General features: G+C 32.0%; 2 protein-coding genes across 2 annotated transcripts; both read left to right on the top strand.

Annotated features, from left to right (window-relative positions):
* The first annotated feature begins 7,912 nt into the window (after window positions 1-7,912).
* LOC134702078 (uncharacterized) lies at window positions 7,913-12,571 on the top strand. The gene has a single exon (XM_063563170.1). It carries the CDS (start codon window positions 7,913-7,915, stop codon window positions 12,569-12,571), a length of 4,659 nt encoding a protein of 1,552 aa, XP_063419240.1.
* Window positions 12,572-16,688: 4,117 nt separating this feature from the next.
* Window positions 16,689-19,034, top strand: LOC134702079 (uncharacterized). The gene is made up of 2 exons (XM_063563171.1): window positions 16,689-17,072; window positions 18,378-19,034. The coding sequence occupies exons 1-2, from the start codon at window positions 16,698-16,700 to the stop codon at window positions 19,032-19,034; spliced, it is 1,032 nt and encodes a 343-aa protein (XP_063419241.1). The 5' UTR covers window positions 16,689-16,697.
* Window positions 19,035-19,380: the final 346 nt, after the last annotated feature.

A 19,380-nucleotide genomic window follows, 5' to 3' on the forward strand; every position in this document is an offset into this window, starting at 1 on the left:
CATGTTGTTAATCAGACAGGTTTAATGAACAAATATTTGTAATAATTATATCAAGTGTGGTCTCATTAAGGTCTTTCCTTTTACAAAAGGGAAAGACCTTACTGTATTTCTTCTGTTTATTATTATTATTCTTTTTACGCCAAACTTTGACGAAGTTAGCCTCCGTAACCGTAAGACGTGTCGCTTTCATATTCACACTTTGTATTCGTGCCATGAATAACTATCCGGAACTAACCCTGTTAGTCGAAAAATTTTGTCGGTTCGGAGTTATCCCTCCGAAACCAAAAAACCTTGTTATCGTTCCAACACCGTAACCGTAAAAGGTAGAGGAAAAACAAAGGGTGAAATTTGTTCAAGACCAGACCCCGGTTCCTCGTTACATTTGGATCGAAAAGATTCAACGACTCATTGGTAGGGTTATGCCCCTATGAAAATTAACCGGTGTCGGTTGACCACCAAAACTCAGAAACCGTAAGTCGTAGACACCTAGGATCTTCACCATTCATCATCAATTCATGTATCTTTGAAAAATACCTCAAGGTCAAATTTGTATGTTGACCTTGACCTTTGACCTATCACCTTGTTATGGGATAATCTCAGAAACCATAATACTTACAGAAGTTTTGAATAGTGGAAAATGTTTGGGTCATTACGGCGCAACTTTGTTACATTTTGACCGAAGAGATTTGACCTTTTTAGCTCACCTGACCTGAAAGGTCAAGTGAGCTTTTCTCATCACTTTGCGTCCGTCGTCCGTCGTCCGTAAACTTTTACAAAAATCTTCTCCTCTGAAACTACTGGGCCAAATGCACCCAAACTTAAACACAATCATTATTCAAGTATTAGTTTAAAAAATGTGTCCGATGACCCCGCCAACCTTCCAAGATGGTCGCCATTGCTAAAAATAGAACATAGCGGTAAAATGTAGATTTTGGTCTATATCTTTGAAACCAAAGTAATAAGGGCAAATATGACAGTGTTAAATTGTTCATCAGGTCAAGATCTGTCTGCTGTGAAAGTTTCAGACTAATCAGAGAATCCGTTGTTGGATTGCTGCCTTAGAATTAGTATTTTTTTTTTATTATCTTGAATACAATTGTAGATAGAGATAAACTGTAAACAGATATAATGTTCAGCAAAGTAAGATCTACAAATAAGCCAACATGACCGAAATTGTCAGTTGACCCCTTAAGGAGTTATTGCTTATTATAGTCAATTTTTAACCATTTACCTGAACTTTTAATTATCTTTTTAAAAAATTCTCCTCTGAAAATACTTAGACAATATTAACCTAACTAGGCCACCATCATCATAAGGGTATCTAGTTTAAATAATGTGTCTAATGACCCCGCCTACCAACAGATGACTGACATGAGTTAAAATAGTAAATGGGGGTAAAATGCAGTTTTCAGGGAAGATCTCTGAAACCAAATTATTTAGAGCAAATCTGATGTAATTTTTTTTTTTTATATTAGTCAACATCTAAATGCCCTGAACTTTTTAGACAAATCAGGAAATCTGTTGTTAGTTTGTTGCCCCTGAATAGGTAATTTTAAGAAAATTTTGCAGTTTTTGGTATTTATTGAATTGTGTCCCTTTTTCTGATATTTTGGTATAGACTTATATATATTTTGGTATATAAATATATTATGAGATATTAAAACAAACCATGTAGAGAACTTTACATGAACAAAGGTACTATTTCCAGTCTCATAAATATTTCAGATATATTTATTGAACTTTGTTGTGATATGGTTCTTTGTGGTATTAAGGTACAGCAAACAGAAACTCTCTAATAAAAAGTACAGTTTGCATAACTGCCCTTGGAAATTTCAAAATGTTAGTAACACATGTGTAGCAGGTTTGATTTTGTTGTTAAAGTTTAAAACAAAAGCAAAGACATAGAAATTAAATCATTTAGAACATGAAATGATGATGAATTATATTGTAAAGAATATTATTATAAAGCAAGCATGTAAAATTTACTCAGGAAAGTAGTTCCTGGATTGACGATAATTTTTACAAGTGGCAGTGCAGTAAAATTGTCATGTACATTAGATAATAGTCCCAGCTAAAACCTTTTTTGCAAACACTAAGTCATTTATATTTCAATGTTTTTGGTGTTTTCAACACAAATGATGCTGATTATCCATCACCAAGAAATATTCTGTTAAAAAATATAGACCAATTTAAATCTGGGAAAGACTAAACAGTACAATGACAATGTATCTGTGCAATTCCAAATCTGATGATTACTATCAGTGTTTTCCTTTTTCCACTAAGGGAGCTATCATTTGGGGGTGGGGCTAGGATGAAATTTGAAAAAAATAGGCAGAACAGGAGTTTTGAGTAAAAAAAAAGGCAGGATTTGATTGTTGGTTGCTTAACGTCCAGTGGCAAATATTTCATGCATATTCAGGACAAGAACAAGTTAACAATAAATACAATAGGTAGGTTGATGTAATAGAGGCCATCTAGGATGATGGTCAGGGAAATTTGGACTGCCACTGGAAAATGAGGGTATATTGGATAGGGACAGAAATTTTGCCTTGCAACAGGCCACCTACGGACCCCTCAAAGAGTTGTCGCAAGGGTTCTTAATGTGCAAAGAGCGTAAAAAGGCAGGATGAGACACTTGCAAAAAAAAAAGGCAGGACGACAATTTAGGTAAAAAAAAGTCAGGATAAACTAAAAAAAAAAGGCAGGACTGAACAGAGTGAAAAATAAAAAGGCAGGACAGACATTACAGCTAAAAAAAATGCAGGACAAAATTTTTCATCCTAGACCCCCCCCATAAAAATCAAATGGTAGCTCCCTAAGGTAAGGTGGGTGAAATTACCTGCAACCGGGTGGTTGTTTTTTTAATGTCGTACTGTTTAATTTTTTTTATTTACTGTGTGTGCTTGTGGGGGTCACAAAAATAAAGATTAGTATAATATTCACATTTAATGGAGTTGGACAAACATAAAAAGAAGTAGCCATATTAATTGTCAAATATTCTTTGATATTTTTTTCAACAATTTGCAGGACTCCCTCCTCCTGTGAATGCATGGCTTATCGATCCAGGTTTCTATCCTGTTTCTTGCTGTTGTGCTGTATTTTTGGCACACAGAACAGTAGTATCCTTCTCCGTGACTATAAGCCATTTGAAGTCTTGCTCATTTTTGTCTTCACTTACCTGTCTTTTCCATTGTTTGGTTGATTTTTGTTAAATTTCCACAACTTCATCATTACTGAGGGGGTATAAGACCTTTACCGGGACTGTGGGATCGGGTGTTATTAAGCTCCGAATTTTGGGATTGACCCTTTAGGGATCCGGGAATTCTTGATTTCAAATTTCAGGATTTCATATTTTTAAGTCCTAGATTTTGTGATTTCATGTTTTTAAGCCCGGGATTCAGGATCAGAACCCCTCCTACATGTGCTACCCCGTGCTCATTACTATCAGTTTTATTTAATTTATTTGGTCTGGTATTTTCTTTATCATCATTGTCATCATGGTCTTCTGCCTTTCTTTTTTCCTCGATTGATAAATGAAAACGATTGGATGTCATCTTTGTCAAAGAAAACAAATCAGGGTGCGATAAGTATTCAATTTTAGCACTGTGGAATCAAAAAAAAATCTGGAATTTGAAAGAAAAAAAAGGTGAACACCTCCCAATATCGATAGGTGGTGTTATTTCAAGGAAGGTGGTCAGCACACCCGGCATAAATGCCTAATGGAAAACACTGACTATTGCATTTAATTCAACAGCAAGTTTTGTTTGCTGTGTACTGGACACTTCACACAAAAAAATGTATTTGTTGAGGTTAATCAAATAAAAGTTGAACCAGTTAATGGTGTTATTCGTGTTTTAATTAAATTTTGTTAAATGAAATGAAAAGATTGATATTGTCTATTCTTATAGGATTTGCATATTTAGGAATATGTTGATATGATTGTTAGAGAGGACTTCATCTAGTTGATCTTGATGCTGATTTTTTATTAAAAAAAAATTATAATAGATATTGAGCATGTTGAGTGAACTTCTTACCGACCACGCAAGGGCTGTATAGCCAGTCAAAACTTTCATTTGTTGATGTGAACTTCTTGTTATTGTTGAACAATAAAACACAAAAACATTCATTTAAATAAGAATTTTTATGGCTTTGCAACAAAGTTATCAGGGCCATACAGTTTTACCCTTGTCTTTCATTTTGTCATACCATTATACATGTTATACATTTTTTTTCTAAACAAATTCAAATATTGGGTTCAGTTTTGGTATGTGAGTTAACCATGATGAGTTATTTATGAATTATGAATTTATGATGATACGTTTTTTTTTCTCAACACTTTGAGATTTGACTGATATTCGGTCCAACTGGCAGGACTGGTGTCATTTGGCGTTGACCTCATTTTCATGGTTCAGTGGTTATAGTTAAGTTTTTGTGTTTTGGTCTGTTTTTCTTATACTTTATGTAATAGGTCTACTATACTTGGTGTATGGAATGATTGTAAGGTGTACATGTCTAGCTGACAGGTGTTATCTGACCTTGACCTCATTTTCATGGTTCAATGGTCAAAGTTAACTTTTTGATTTATTGGTATATAAACGAAGTTGGTTACATACATATCTTTTATCTGTTTGTTAGTGAATTGATCAAGTTTATACACCAATGAATTCCTTTAGAAAGGTATTTAATCCTATATTGTTAAAGAAAACTGAACAAGGATCCTTTAATTAAATGGTCCCCCCAAAATTATAAAAAAAAACATCATTTACATCTATATAATTATAGAATATTGAAGATGCCAAGAAGAAAAAATTGGAGAGCAGCAGAGGCTAAACTTGGTGTGAAGAACCCCAACAAACAGAAATTGACGAACTTGACTGGGGATACTGGCCCCATTAACAGTACAGAATTTGACCTTGACGTGGGTGAAACTGACACCCTCGTCATCAGTCACTCAAATAACTTGGGGGATACTGACCTCCACTCAAATTCAAATAACAGTATCAATAGAAATGTGAAAAAAATTTCTCAAAATTGTACTGAAACAGTTAATCTGTCACTTAAAAATCAAATTGAACAATCTGAATTGAATCAAAATGAGTTATCTGAATTTAATCAGCTTGAACAATCTGAATTGAATCAAAATGAGTTATCTGAATTTAATCAGCTTGAACAATCTGAATTGAATCAAAATGAGTTATCTGAATTTAATCAGCTTGAACAATCTGAATTGAATCAAAATGAGTTATCTGAATTTAATCAGCTTGAACAATCAGAATTAAACCAACTTGAATTACCAAAATTAAACCTTAAAGAACTTTCTGAATTGAACCAACTTGAACTAACAGAATTGAACCACCTTGAACTATCAGAATTGAACCAACTTGAACTAACAGAATTGAACCAATTTGAACTACCTGTATTGAACCAACTTGAACTACCTGTATTGAACCAACTTGAACTACCTGTATTGAACCAACTTGAACTACCTGTATTGAACCAAATTGTGCTATCTGAATTAAATGAAATCAGTTACAATACTTATGCAAATGAAACTGCTCATAGCTCTTGTAAACAAACAAATATCCTGTTAAATCAATCGAAAAACAGTTATGCAAAGACAGATTCTCCTAGTATGATGCTAACACAGAATTGTCATGATTATAAAGAAAAAGAAGTATCTAAAAGTGTCAATTTTTTTAATAACCACTTTCTTAAATTTGGAACATTTGACCAGTATGCCAAAAAAATTGATGACCAAAGCAGGGGCAACCAATGTACTTGTAATTGCTTAGTTTTCTTATCACTGGCAACTTTAAATTTTGACCAAAACACTGTGGACCTTGATTACATTTTAAATTTAGGAGATGAAATTTATAGAAAGCATATTCAAAAACTAACTTTACAGGGATTGTTTCAATGTATGCTTTTAAATTTTGATGAAATTCCTGTTAAGATAGAAATTCCACAAGGGATTTTTACATTTAAGAAACAACAAATACTGTTCGGTATAGCTTTACAGTACAAAGAGTTGACTGGATATCTCACATTACAAGAAGCAATTCAAAATTGTACAAAGCAGTCAAACAAATTTCTTATAATGATTGGAGCCATATGTTCGGCTGTTTATTATCATAATCAAATATACTATTTTTTTGACACTCATTCTCATTCAGAATGTACACTGAATAATCCATTAGAATCCTCAGGCAAAAGTATCTTGATTGGATTTGCTGAATTACATGACCTTGTCAGTTACTTGTATGCTTTTTACACAAGTTTAAAAATTGATTTAGACTCACAATATGAAATTCTTCCTGTATGCATCAGTTGTGAAGATACAAGAACAGATATAAACAAGCAGATGAAGAACTATTTTGAAGATCAGAAACTAAGAAACACAACACACAAAAAAGGTGGTTACCTGCAGTATTTAAATTCTTGTGACAAGGAAAATTCTGTTAGCACTGTCAATGATGATCAAGCAGTTCTGTTCAAGAGTAAAGTTAATACAAAGGTACCCAAATTTGTGTATATGAAACAGTACATGCAAAATAAAAGAAAAAATAAAACATTTAGGGAAAAAGAAAGACAAAGGGAGTTCAATTATAAAAGAACTGTAAGAAAGGACAAAGATTTTAGAAAAGCTGAAGCAGTAAGTAAGAAGGCTCAAAGAGATAATTTTGATTTAAGACAGAAAGAGAAACAACGAGAAATTGATTCTAAAAGAAAAGCAAGAGAAAATAAGGATTTTAGAAAAGCTGAAGCAGAAAGTAAGAAGTCTCAAAGAGATAATTTTGATTTTAGACAAAAAGAGAGACAACGAGAAATTAATTTTAAAAGAAAAGCAAGAGAAAATAAGGATTTTAGAAAAACTGAAGCAGAAAGTAAGAAGTGTCAAAGAGAGAATTTTGATTTTAGACAAAAAGAGAGACAACGAGAAATTGATTGTAAAAGAAAAGCAAGAGAAAACAAGGATTTTAGAAAAACTGAAGCAGACCGTAAGAACTCTCAAAGAAATGAAAATTCTTATATAAGACAAAAAGTGAGACAAAGAGAACTTGCTTCTAAAAGAAAAGCTAGAAAACAAGATATTTTTAAAACAAATGAAGCAGAAAAGAAAAAAATTGCAAGGCAGAACGAAGATTATAGAAAACATGAGTTCCAACGAGATTTGCTAAGAAAACAAGATTATAGGTCAAATCCAAAAAATTTGGAAACTGAGCGTTTAGCAAAACAGAGTTCTAGACGTAAAAACATTGACAAAGACAGAAGTTATAATCAATCAATCAAAAATTGTAAAAGAACAAACCCTAATTTTACAGAACATGAAAGAGATTTAAAAAAGAAAAAAAACTCAGGGTACAACCCTTGACACCTGCATAAGAAATTTTAAAACAAAAATTAATGAAGGTCCTACATATATATGTACTTCTTGTCATCAAACTTGGTTCTGTGATTCTGTAGTAAATGCTAAGACTGTTAAAATGAATACTCCTGCTAACATGTCTCATTGTTTTACCAATTTTCAATCTGTACAACACATAGAATGGATTTGCCACACTTGTTTTAATGCAATTAAAAAACAAAAAACTCCTCGATTTTCAATAGCCAATAAAATGGGATTTCCTCAAAGACCTAAAGAACTAAATTTGTATCCTTTAGAAGAAAGACTGTTATCATTAAGGATTCCTTTTATGCAGATTCGACAGTTGCCAAGAGGTGGACAGTTATCAGTTAAAGGCAATGTTGTAAATGTGCCTGTTGAAGTTCAACCTACAATAAATTCACTTCCACATACATTAGAGAAATCAGGTACAATATCGGTTAAACTGAAAAAAAACTGGCCTTCAAAAAGTGTGATTTTAGTGAAAATGTGAGACCATTTGCTGTCATTTGTGCATTGCATTATTTGATGAGAACAAGCGACTTGTACAAGTCTTCTGGAATAGAAATAGATGAGCATGGGATTACTGAAATAGCAAAAATAAATGAAGAAGAAACACAAAATGAACAAAAAACTACAGAACAAGAGGATATCCAAGATAAACATGATTTAGACGATGACTCTGATCATTTCAGTGAAGTAGATGAAAATGAAACACATGTTGGTAATACAGATACACTATTAGATCACATTCCAGACGACAATCCACCATGTGATTCAAATTTAACTTTTGCTCCTGGTGAAGGTCAACGACCAATTAGCCTCTATAGTGATCCTGATGCAGAGTACTTATCTTTTCCATCTATATTTTGTGGTCAAAGAAGGCCAGATAATAAAGACAGGTCTGTTTCTGTTCACTATTCTGATATTGTAAAATGGGAACTTAGGTCCATGGATAGGAGAGTAGCACAATCTGTACCAAACATTTTTTTTAAATTAAAGAAAATTCAGTTAAAAAACATAAGTGATAAGGTCAATCTTGCTCTGAGAAGGTGTCAATCAGAAGGAAAAAAATGGACAGCAAAAGATGTACTAAATCCTAACACTGTAAATGATCTTGTAAGATTAGATGAAGGTTATTACATCTTTAGAAGTTTAAGAAACTCTCCAGTATACCTTGAAAAAAGGAAAAAAGATTTATTTGCAATGATCAGACAGTTGGGTCTTCCGACATGGTTTGGCTCTCTTTCATCTGCAGACACAAACTGGAAAGATTTGTTAAGAATTCTAGGCAAATTAAATGATGGAAAAGAGTATACTGACAATGAATTGGAAGAAATGGATTGGAATCAGAAATCTAAACTTGTTCAGAAAGACCCTGTGACATGCTCTAGATATTTTGATTATCGTGTCCAACAGTTTATTAACTTGGTGTTGAAAAGTGATCATGATCCAATTGGAAAATTAACAGATTTTTTTTATAGAGTTGAATTTCAACAGAGAGGTTCACCACATATTCATATCTTGATTTGGATTGAAAATGCACCAGTATATGAAAGCGATTCAAATGAAGATGTTGTAGAATTTATTGATAAATATGTCTCTTGCTCACATTCAGAAAATGACACTAGTTTAGTCAATTTGCAGGTTCATAAACATTCAAAAACATGCAGAAAAAAAGGTCATCCAATATGTCGTTTTGGTTTCCCCCTTCCACCTATGAAAGCAACAGTAATTTTAGAGCCTTTGACAGAAAATGATGACATTGAAAATTACAAGGAAATATATAAAGAAATACAAAACGAAATAAATACACTTCACAATTATGAAGATATAGACCAGATGACATATGACATGTTTTTAGATGATGTTTTACAAATGAATGAGGAAAATTACATTAAAGCCATTAGAAGCAACTTGAGTGGTCCAAAAGTTTTTCTCAAAAGAAAACCATCTGAAGTCCGTGTCAATGGTTACATGAAAACTGTGTTGATAGCTTGGCAAGCAAATCATGATTTACAGTTTGTTTTAGATGCATTTGCATGTGCAGTGTATATTGTTTCATACATAAGCAAGTCACAAAAAGGTATGAGTGCATTACTAGACCAAGCAGCAAAAGAAGCACGACAGGGTAATTTAGATTTAAAGCATCAAGTAAGGCACATTGGGAATTACTTTTCAAATTCTGTAGAAACAAGCGCACAAGAAGCAACATACTTAACACTACAGATGCCTTTAACAAAAGCTACAAGACAAGTTGTCTTCATTAACACATCTCCACAACACAAAAGAACTTTCCTCCTAAAGCAATCATCAGCCCTAGAAAAACTAGGCCCAGAATCTACTGAAATAGAATCCGATAATGATATTAAAAGATACTCGCGTAGACCAAAACAACTTGAAAACTGGTGTCTAGCAGACTATGTATCTCAGCTTGAGTTGCAGTATCCTAAAACTTCAGACTTATCAGACCATGAAAATGAATCTGAAAGTGAAAATGAACAGACAAATGCAGATCTAATAGATGAAAACACTAACAAAATCGACATAACCCTGAAGAATGGTATTAGGATATACCAAAGAAAAACACCAAAGGTGATAAGATATGTTAAATACAATTACAAGACTGACTCTGAAAACTTCTACAGAGAACGCTTAATGTTATTTTATCCATGGAGAAATGAACTTTTAGACTTGCAATGTGGACATGAAACATTTGAAAACATGTACCTGACTGTTGCAAGACTGTTAGAAAAGAAAGCTAAGCAATATGAAGGTAAAGTAATAGATCTAGAGAAAGCTATAGAAGAAGCAGAAAATGATTGTAATGAGAATGATCAAATAGCACCTGCCACACAGCAAGTAGAAATGGAAGATGCTGAAATAGGCCCAACAGAATCAGAACAGTATGTTCATTTCAATCCAGATAGACCAACAGAACATAGACTGTATGATATGTCCCGTGAAGTTGGAATAGAAGCAAGAACAGTAGAATTGACGAATCATGCCAACAGAATAAGTGAAAGTGATTATTTTTCATTGATAAGATCCTTGAATAAGAAGCAGTGGGAATTTTTCCAACATGTTGTCACATGGATTAAAACAAAACATGAACCATTTTATACATTTTTGACAGGTGGAGCAGGATGTGGAAAATCTGTTGTTGTAAGAGCAATATTTCAAGCTTTACACAGACACTTGTGTTCCATTGAAGGTGAGGACCCTGATGATATTAGAATTCTTCTTTGTGCTCCTACTGGAAAGGCAGCTTACAATATAAATGGTCTGACTATTCACAATGCATTCCAAATACAACCAAATAAAGGACTTGACCAGTCACTGTCATGTGATGTTCTAAATACACTCCGAATGAAATACAGAAATTTGTCAGTGATTTTGATTGATGAAATTTCAATGGTTGGAAACAAAATGTTCTCCTTACTGGAGAGAAGGCTGAAAAAAATCAAGGGAAGCAACTCTTCATTTGGTGGAGTTAGTATAATAGCTATTGGTGACTTTTTCCAACTTCAACCTGTATTTGACAGTTGGATTTTCAATGATCTAAGCAAAGGATTAACAGCATTATCACCTAATTACTGGAAATTATTATTTTCTTTTCATGAACTTACTGAAATAATGAGACAAAAAGATGATTTACAATTTGCTGAATTATTAAATAGGTTGAGACAAAATCAGCTTACTGAAAATGATTTTGCAGTTTTAAGTACCAGAGCTGTTTCAATCACTGATCCAGCATACAGAACTAATGCTACTCATTTGTTTGTTGAAAATGCTTTAGTGGATAACTTTAATTTTCAATACATATCTAAATTATGCTCACAAAAAGTAAAAGTTAAAGCAGTTGACACAGTTTGTGGAGATTTAGGGACATCTGTAAAAGAAAAATTACTTAGTTCTTTACCACAAAAACAGTCTGATACAGCCAATCTTGCAAAAGAAGTAATATTAGCAATAGGGATGAAATATGATCTTACAGCTAATATTGAAGTCACTGATGGTCTCACAAATGGTTCAACATGTGTACTTAAATTGGTTGAGTGCAAAACTACATCTTTAAGACCAAGTATTATCTGGGTTAAGTTTGAGGATGCTAGAATTGGTGCTAACAATAGAAAAAAATATTCCCACTTGTATGGAAAAGATGTTGAAAAAACATGGACACCATTGTTTGATATTAAAAGGTCATTTACTTATAGATATAAGACCTTTGAAAGAATTCAGTTTCCTCTTCGTCCAGCAGCTGGAAAAACAATTCATAAATCTCAAGGTGATACATTACAAGAAGTTGTTGTTAGTCTGAAATCAAAACGTAAAGGGAAAATACCACATATTCACTATGTTGCACTTAGCAGAGTAACATCTTTATCTGGATTACAGATATTAGATCTCAATCAAGAAACAATAGCTGTAGCTGATTGTGTTAAACAAGAATTACACAGACTAAGGACAGATGCAACTTTACAGTTGTGCTTTAAGCCATTGTATAAATTGTCAAATAATTATTTTAAAGTAGTTTTTAACAATGCAAGATCATTGCATGCTCATTTTAAAGATCTAAAATCAGACCCTAACATCTTGGATGCTGATGTCATTGGAATTGCTGAATCAAGACTTATTTCAACAGACGAAAATGATGATTTTTGTATTGCTGGTTTTAACACACCAGTACGCTTAGATCAAAAACCAACAAATATTAATACAAGACCACCTCATGGGTTGGTATTATATTATCGGACAGATTGTATTCTTCACAATACAGTCACTTTCTCAACTCCAACTTTAGAGTTTGTTATAGCAGACATAATATCACCCACCAAAGGTCTTTTTCAAATTGTCTTTGTTTACAAGGCACCAATCTGCAAATTGCAACAACTGAAAGATACTTTACTTGCACACCTTCTCCCTGATATGTATTTAAGACATCCAAAAATTATTATTATGGGAGACTTTAATATTGATTTAAACACTGGAAACACTTCTTTCTTAAAGTTCATGAGAGATACATTTTGCTGTTCGCAAATTGTGTCTAATGCTACTACATCTTATGGCACATTATTAGACTTAATTTTCCTAAATTTTGATAGTAAAGTAAATTTTGAAACAGATGTTCTTGATTGCTTTTGGTCAGATCATAAAGTTATATATGTGGCCATTGAAACACAATGATTCAATGTAATGATTATGTTATATGCCAAAACCAGTTTGTCTGAAACAATAAAAATGAAACCCGCTGGAAAATATGGCTCATTTCAGGTTGCTGAAAAGGCAACCTCAAATGTGCATGGAGTGGTTACAAAGAACACAAATGGGTTCCACTCCAACAGATTTGCCTTTTCATGAAAAATATATTTTAGAAATAGAAATGAATTCTTTAAAATAGTGGACTTCAAGACTCCTAAAGTCGATTTCACAAAAAAAACTTACCACTAAGATTGGTCTTAAAGTCATGAACAAACCAGTATACCTACGATCAATCTTAGTCGTTTTTTGTGAAATCGACTCCTGATATACAGAATTACCTTATACAGAAGACAGCTTTTTTACAAAACTTTCTTCTTTATAGGTGCAATGTTAAGGGTACCAAAATTAAGAAATTTGAAAGTGTGTTATTTTGACTTCCATAAACCAGAAAGACATTTTATCAGTAGACAGTGTCATGCACTTTGCATGTGAACACTCCTGATATTTACCACAAATATTGTTTATATATATATCCTTGACATATTTGTCTTTTTACACACTCAAAACCATCTCTTCAATATAGATGTAAAATAAAGGAGTTTTATGGACTACATATTTTATGTCACATTTCTCTTCATACAATATTGATAATACAATCTTTATGTTTGATAAACTATGATAAAGTCCTCAAGTCATCAGAATGATTATGAATGTTAAAATCTTTGCTGTCAATTGAATAATAAACACAAATGATGTACATATATATATATTGTTATATTAATATAGATTTTTTCAATACTTTTGTTCAATTTACATTTGTTAGCTCTCGCTGCAATATAGCCTTTTTGTGCTAATGTGGAATAAAGCAATCAACAATTAAATCATCAATCACTTTACATTTGATAACTGGATAATATTCAACCATAATATATATATAATTGTAAATATTTTAAACATTCTTATATTTACATACTAAATAGTGTGTTAAACGCCAATCTATAATTTTAATTGTGTAATTGAATTAATCTCTGTACTGATAATCCACACTCCCATAGATTTGTATGTCATGTGCTGCTATTTATAGGCACTTATATATATAAATGTATGCATATAATTTGTTTTTACTAAACATATAAAATGTTTGTACAATGTACTTTTGTTATGACAAGTTTATTTGTATATACTAGTACATGAATGTCTTATTTAACATCCATTGCTATTTCTTTTCAAACATGGTCTCGTGAACATTTTCATCAGACAAAAACAAATTTCAAATTTGATTATAATATGACTACTTGAAGTTCTTTAAATTGAAATAAATGCATTCATCTGACATTTCAATTTCCAGGTTTTCAATTGTTTGTTATACTTACCACAAGTTTAACAAAATGCATCAATATTGAATTCATTCAAAGGGCTGAACATTGAAAACAAATCAAAACTTGCATTGAAGTGTCATTCTACTCATCTATGTTATTGCTTACATTTGCTACATGTGTATTCAACATTAATTGAACAGTAATAAATGAACAATCAATGTGAACATTTGCCATGTTTGCTTATCAAGGAAAAACTTGAAAATTTAGTAAACTTACTGATGAACAAATTGGAATTATACAGACTGTTTCTGTGGTTGTTATATTGCATACAACAATAATGAATGGATTAAACACTTGGTCTTGAATCTTTCAGTCAAAGTATTCAATAGAACTGAGATGAATTAATTTTCAACATTACAATGAATAGAAAGCAAACAATGTGAACCTTTATGATATTGCATTATTATAACCCAATGCAACACTAAAGGAAGTATACTAACTGCTGAACAAATTGGAAATATAGACACTGTTCCAGCGCTTGTTAGTATTAACATTCACCAATAATGATGGACTAAACTCTTGAATCTTACAGTAAACCTATTCACTAGAATTGATATGAAAGAATTTGTCACAAAGACAAAACTGTATAACTCTGTATGCAATGCACAGAAAGGAATCAAAATTGACAATTCATTTGACAGACTGTTTGTTTATTGCCTAAGAAGAAATGAAATATAAATTCTAGACTTTTAAGTTGAAAAACTGCTAAACAAGTGTTTCCTACAAATTAAAATCAAGACATTTTAAAGGTCAAGTTATGGGAACCATTCTCAATATGTTGCTTTACATGCACACTGTCTTTTACAGTCATATTTTATTTGAATTGAAAATTTATTGTATATAAAGTTAATATTATTCTAGAGGTGAACTGTTTAACTGGACATCATGTACAAATAAAACATTGAAGACAACATATATTTTGATTTAACACTTGATGAGTCCACATTTTCTATCATAAACAATTAGATTTGATATCCTTTTCATATTATTTTTCCAACCCCATTCATACTTCTTAAAACATTAGAAAAAAACATCCAGTCAAGAAGACCATGAAAAACTATTTTGCAATATAGAGAAAATCAGGATTGATTCATATAAAAACATAAAAAATTAAAATACAAGTTTAACACATCAACTTAAGATGACCACACAAAACAATTTAAAATATGATCACATCTTAAAAATAAAAACAACAAATACTCCTCACATGGAAGAAAAACTGTAACTTAAGAGATAGTTGTGTGCATTTATCATGTTTATTATAATTGTGATTTTGAAATTTTAGACTAAATGCAATTTTAATAATTGCAAAATTGAGAAAATCGAGTTAAATTCATATAGAAACAAATAAAACACAAGTTAAAAATTGTGCTATTGTAACCCTGTTGCATAACAAAAAACACTAAATTCACAGTACTAATGAAAAAGGTTGTCTATATATAGTGGAAAAAATTGAGAATAGAATTGACAAATGTGTCAAAGAGACAACTACCTGACCATAAAAGGAACAACAGCAAAAGGTCACCAATAATTCTTCAATGCAGCATGAAATTCCTGCAACCACGTCCTTCAGCTGGCCCCTAAACAAATATATATTCTACTTCAATGATAATGAACGCCATATTAAACTCCAGATTATACACAAAAAATTATAATTAAAAAATACAAGCCTAACAAATGCCAACTAGAAGCACCTGACTTGCGACAGGCGTAAAAATGTGATGGGTTTAAACATGTTTATGAAATCTCAACCCAACCCATCTACCTCTAACCAATGTAGAAAAGACAACATATTTCTCTGTGACTGCCTTCTTATATTGCTTTGATATTTTCTAAAAGTCATATAAGTCATATAATTAAAACATGTCATATTACAGATAAATTTCAATTTTTGTTTCAATCTGATGATTTTTTTAATTCAACTCTTTATATCTCAATTTATTCATCATGTTTGAACATTTTGATATTATATATGTACCTTATCAGGCACATTACATAAGTCTTTCATTTGGTATATATAGTTTAAACATGACAGGTTCTATATGAGAAATCAGTTTTGTTTCAATGGGATAATTATTTGTTAAATAATTAACAAAAGACTTAAATATAAGCAATAATTATTAATCACTTTTGATTGATTCATTATTTTACACTCATTATCAAAATTTTACTTCCAAGCAAAGACTCTATATACAGTGGCCCATCCAGGAGGAGGATTCCAAGGGTTGGAATGTCCTTTTTTGGCCAATCAATGCATATGGCTGGACACATAAATTGGACCCTCCCTTCTTTTTTTTTAAATGGCTGCAACTGCCCCAGACATTATCATATAAAGTCTGTTTGCCAGCATTATAGAATACCTTAACTTAAAACACTTAAATATTGTTCTCATTTTAACAGGGGTTTATTTAACCATCTTTACTAGGCTATTTTTTTCTTTTGTAAACAATTACCCATTTGGGTACTCCAATATTGGAGAAACATTCGCCTAAGACACACAGTCGGTTTACTCAAATATACACATGCCATGATTACAAAGTAGTTCAATGAATCCTGTCATTGTTCATTCTAATGAAATTGAACATGAAAAAAGTGAAACTGTTCACACACTGTACAATGTTCACTAAACCTCTTTTCGAAATGTATGATACAATTTCTCCGTTAATTTTATTTATTTTTATTTTCTTTTAAATTACTACGCATTTTCCCGCGTATATGTCATTCTTAACAAAATGGCTAAACGTAAATTGGACATGGACTCTCTAACTGGTTATTTACACAATGTCTCGACAGTTACTTTATCAGCAAATGGTAAAACAAAGTACTTTACAGGAACTTTTCAAATGACCAAAACAGATACCAAGAGACTTGTTTGTTTTGCACCTGATAAGCATGAAAAATTCGTCTCCGCTGCCACCATGAATTCACCAGTAAAGTTGACAGGTGCAACTGTAAGCCCTGGCCGTTCGGGCCAAGTTGACGTGATTTGCAATAAATCAACAACACTGCAAGTGGCAATGAATGAATTAACATTCAAGAAGCAAAAGATGCAAACAAATGACGAATCCGAACCAAAAGATTTAATCAACTTGTCTGAGAACATGACCGTAAGTATTTCTTATATTCATCAAGATTAAAGATCATCATGAGCAAATCAACAAAATGTAAAGTTTTTTTACTAAATTTTATCATGAAATTTAAATTTATAGGGAGATGAGGTTTGTCACAGAATCAATCTAGTACAAAATTGCTTACAGGCACTTGTCTTTTCTTCTTTCTTCTTAATAGTAAATTAAATTTTTGTATTTATATACGAATTTCTTCTTAAACAAATGCCTATGGGCCCAATCCAGAAAACAACCTGCTAGTATGTCCTGTGACAAACAATCAAAATTCCACCCCCCTGAACACTCCCACTAAACCCACATTATGCCCTTGTTATTGTATTAAAAAAATTACAAACTTTGAACTAAAAGTGTTACACTTTTGTTTAACGTCACAGAACCAAGATATATGTTATCACTAATCCTGGCTGACCAAGCCGCTTGAACTTTTGACTCAAACAACGATCACCTTTCATTGTCACGTCATATATTTTGTTCTATGACAATAAATTTTTTACAGGAACCGGTGTGATTTCTAGTAATGGCGTACAAATAGCGATAAGGTGTATTGCACCAAGTACAGTTGTGAATCTCTGTGTCAATTTGGTCTGTGTACATAGTTTTCTCATTCACAATCATAACACATCTTAAGCTTCTTTTTTATATTGAAATATTCTCGGAATGCATGAAAACACATTTTTAACAAGTCTTTATTTGTTATTGCCATATATATTTCTCACGATAAAACATGTTCACCTTATTGCTCTCATGATTATCTGATGGCATATGTAAATACAGACTTTTTCATTGATAACTTCAATTTGAAAATACCTGTGATTTCTTCAACGTAAAGGCGTCGAATTAAAAAAAAATTATTGCTTTTCAAAACCTCATAATTATTTGGACTAAGGAGAACCCAACTAAGCATTCTCAACCGTTGAGTCAAATCAGGCTTATTTGAAATACCATTTTGTTTCCAAAATTATAGTATACCTACAACAAAGTAAAAGAGAACACTCAAACTTGAAGATTTTAGATAAACTGACAACGCTATACATTAAAAACAAAACAAAACAAACAAACAAATATATGAAAATGAATAAAACAACACACAAACTAACTAATAACAACCATGAACTCCACCAATAACTGGCACTGATCTCAGGTACTATGGAAGGTTAAACAAATCCTGCTCTACAAAAATGTATGGAAAACCTCATGTACACATGTAACATTTCAATTTTTAATCTGCTCTTAATCCAAACTACAATGTATGTCCAACTTATATTTTGATACTTTTTTTTCCAGGCCACAATTTATGTCAAAATTGTCAAATTTATAGAGGAAGAAATGACAATCCCAACAAAATATGGGATGAAACAAAGAAGACAAGCAATCTGCGCTGACAACACTGCCTGCAAAAAAATGTCCTTGTGGGGACATTCCATTGCTGAGGTAGAGGAAGGCAAATATTACAAAATAAAAAATGTTATTTCCAACAATTTCAATGATGAAATGTGGATCAATACCTGTGCCACCACCAAAATCATAGAGATAGACAATTATGGTCAAGTAATGTTGGATCATTCCTTGCTGCTAAATGAACTAAAACAGATTTGTATTGGACAAATAACTGTCACCAAGTCGACAAAATGCAGTAACCAAAAATGCATGAAGGCCATTGCAGTAACCAGTGCTGACCCAACAATCAAATGTGACACCTGCAAAATGAAGCAGAGAGTGCAAAATCTTCACAAATCAACAAAAGCAATGATAAACACAACGGACAACATTTCTTACACAATCTTTGAACCCCAGTTAAAGTCTTTCCTAGAAGCAGAATCTCAACAGGACCTCATAGAGGATTGTGACAGTCTAGAGGATTATATACTGAATGTCAACAACTTTTCTGTAGAAATCAACCAGAATAACAACATTCTGTCATTTGCCAGAAGTGCCATTTGAAATTTCCATGATTCAAGACATTTCTAGTTCCTAATTATTTTTTGTTTTTTCTCCATGTATAATAGAAGACAATATACAAAATTTTATTTTAGATTGAATTACATGAACATGACAAACAGAGCTTTTGTCAATATCAATTATTTTACTTCTTTCAGCATAAAAATATTTATGCTTGTGTTTTCTTGACAACTGCACAATATTGTACCACAGTGATTGTTCATGTCAATTGTTTATTGCTCTTACAATTAATACATTTAAAAACTATTATTGTCAAAAGATAGTTTACGATGGACAAATTTTTGTTGTTACTTATTCTGAAGAAGTCTACAATATTAGACCATAAAAA

This window comes from Mytilus trossulus, unplaced genomic scaffold, assembly GCF_036588685.1.
Source record: "Mytilus trossulus isolate FHL-02 unplaced genomic scaffold, PNRI_Mtr1.1.1.hap1 h1tg000396l__unscaffolded, whole genome shotgun sequence".
Lineage (NCBI taxonomy): Eukaryota > Metazoa > Mollusca > Bivalvia > Mytilida > Mytilidae > Mytilus > Mytilus trossulus.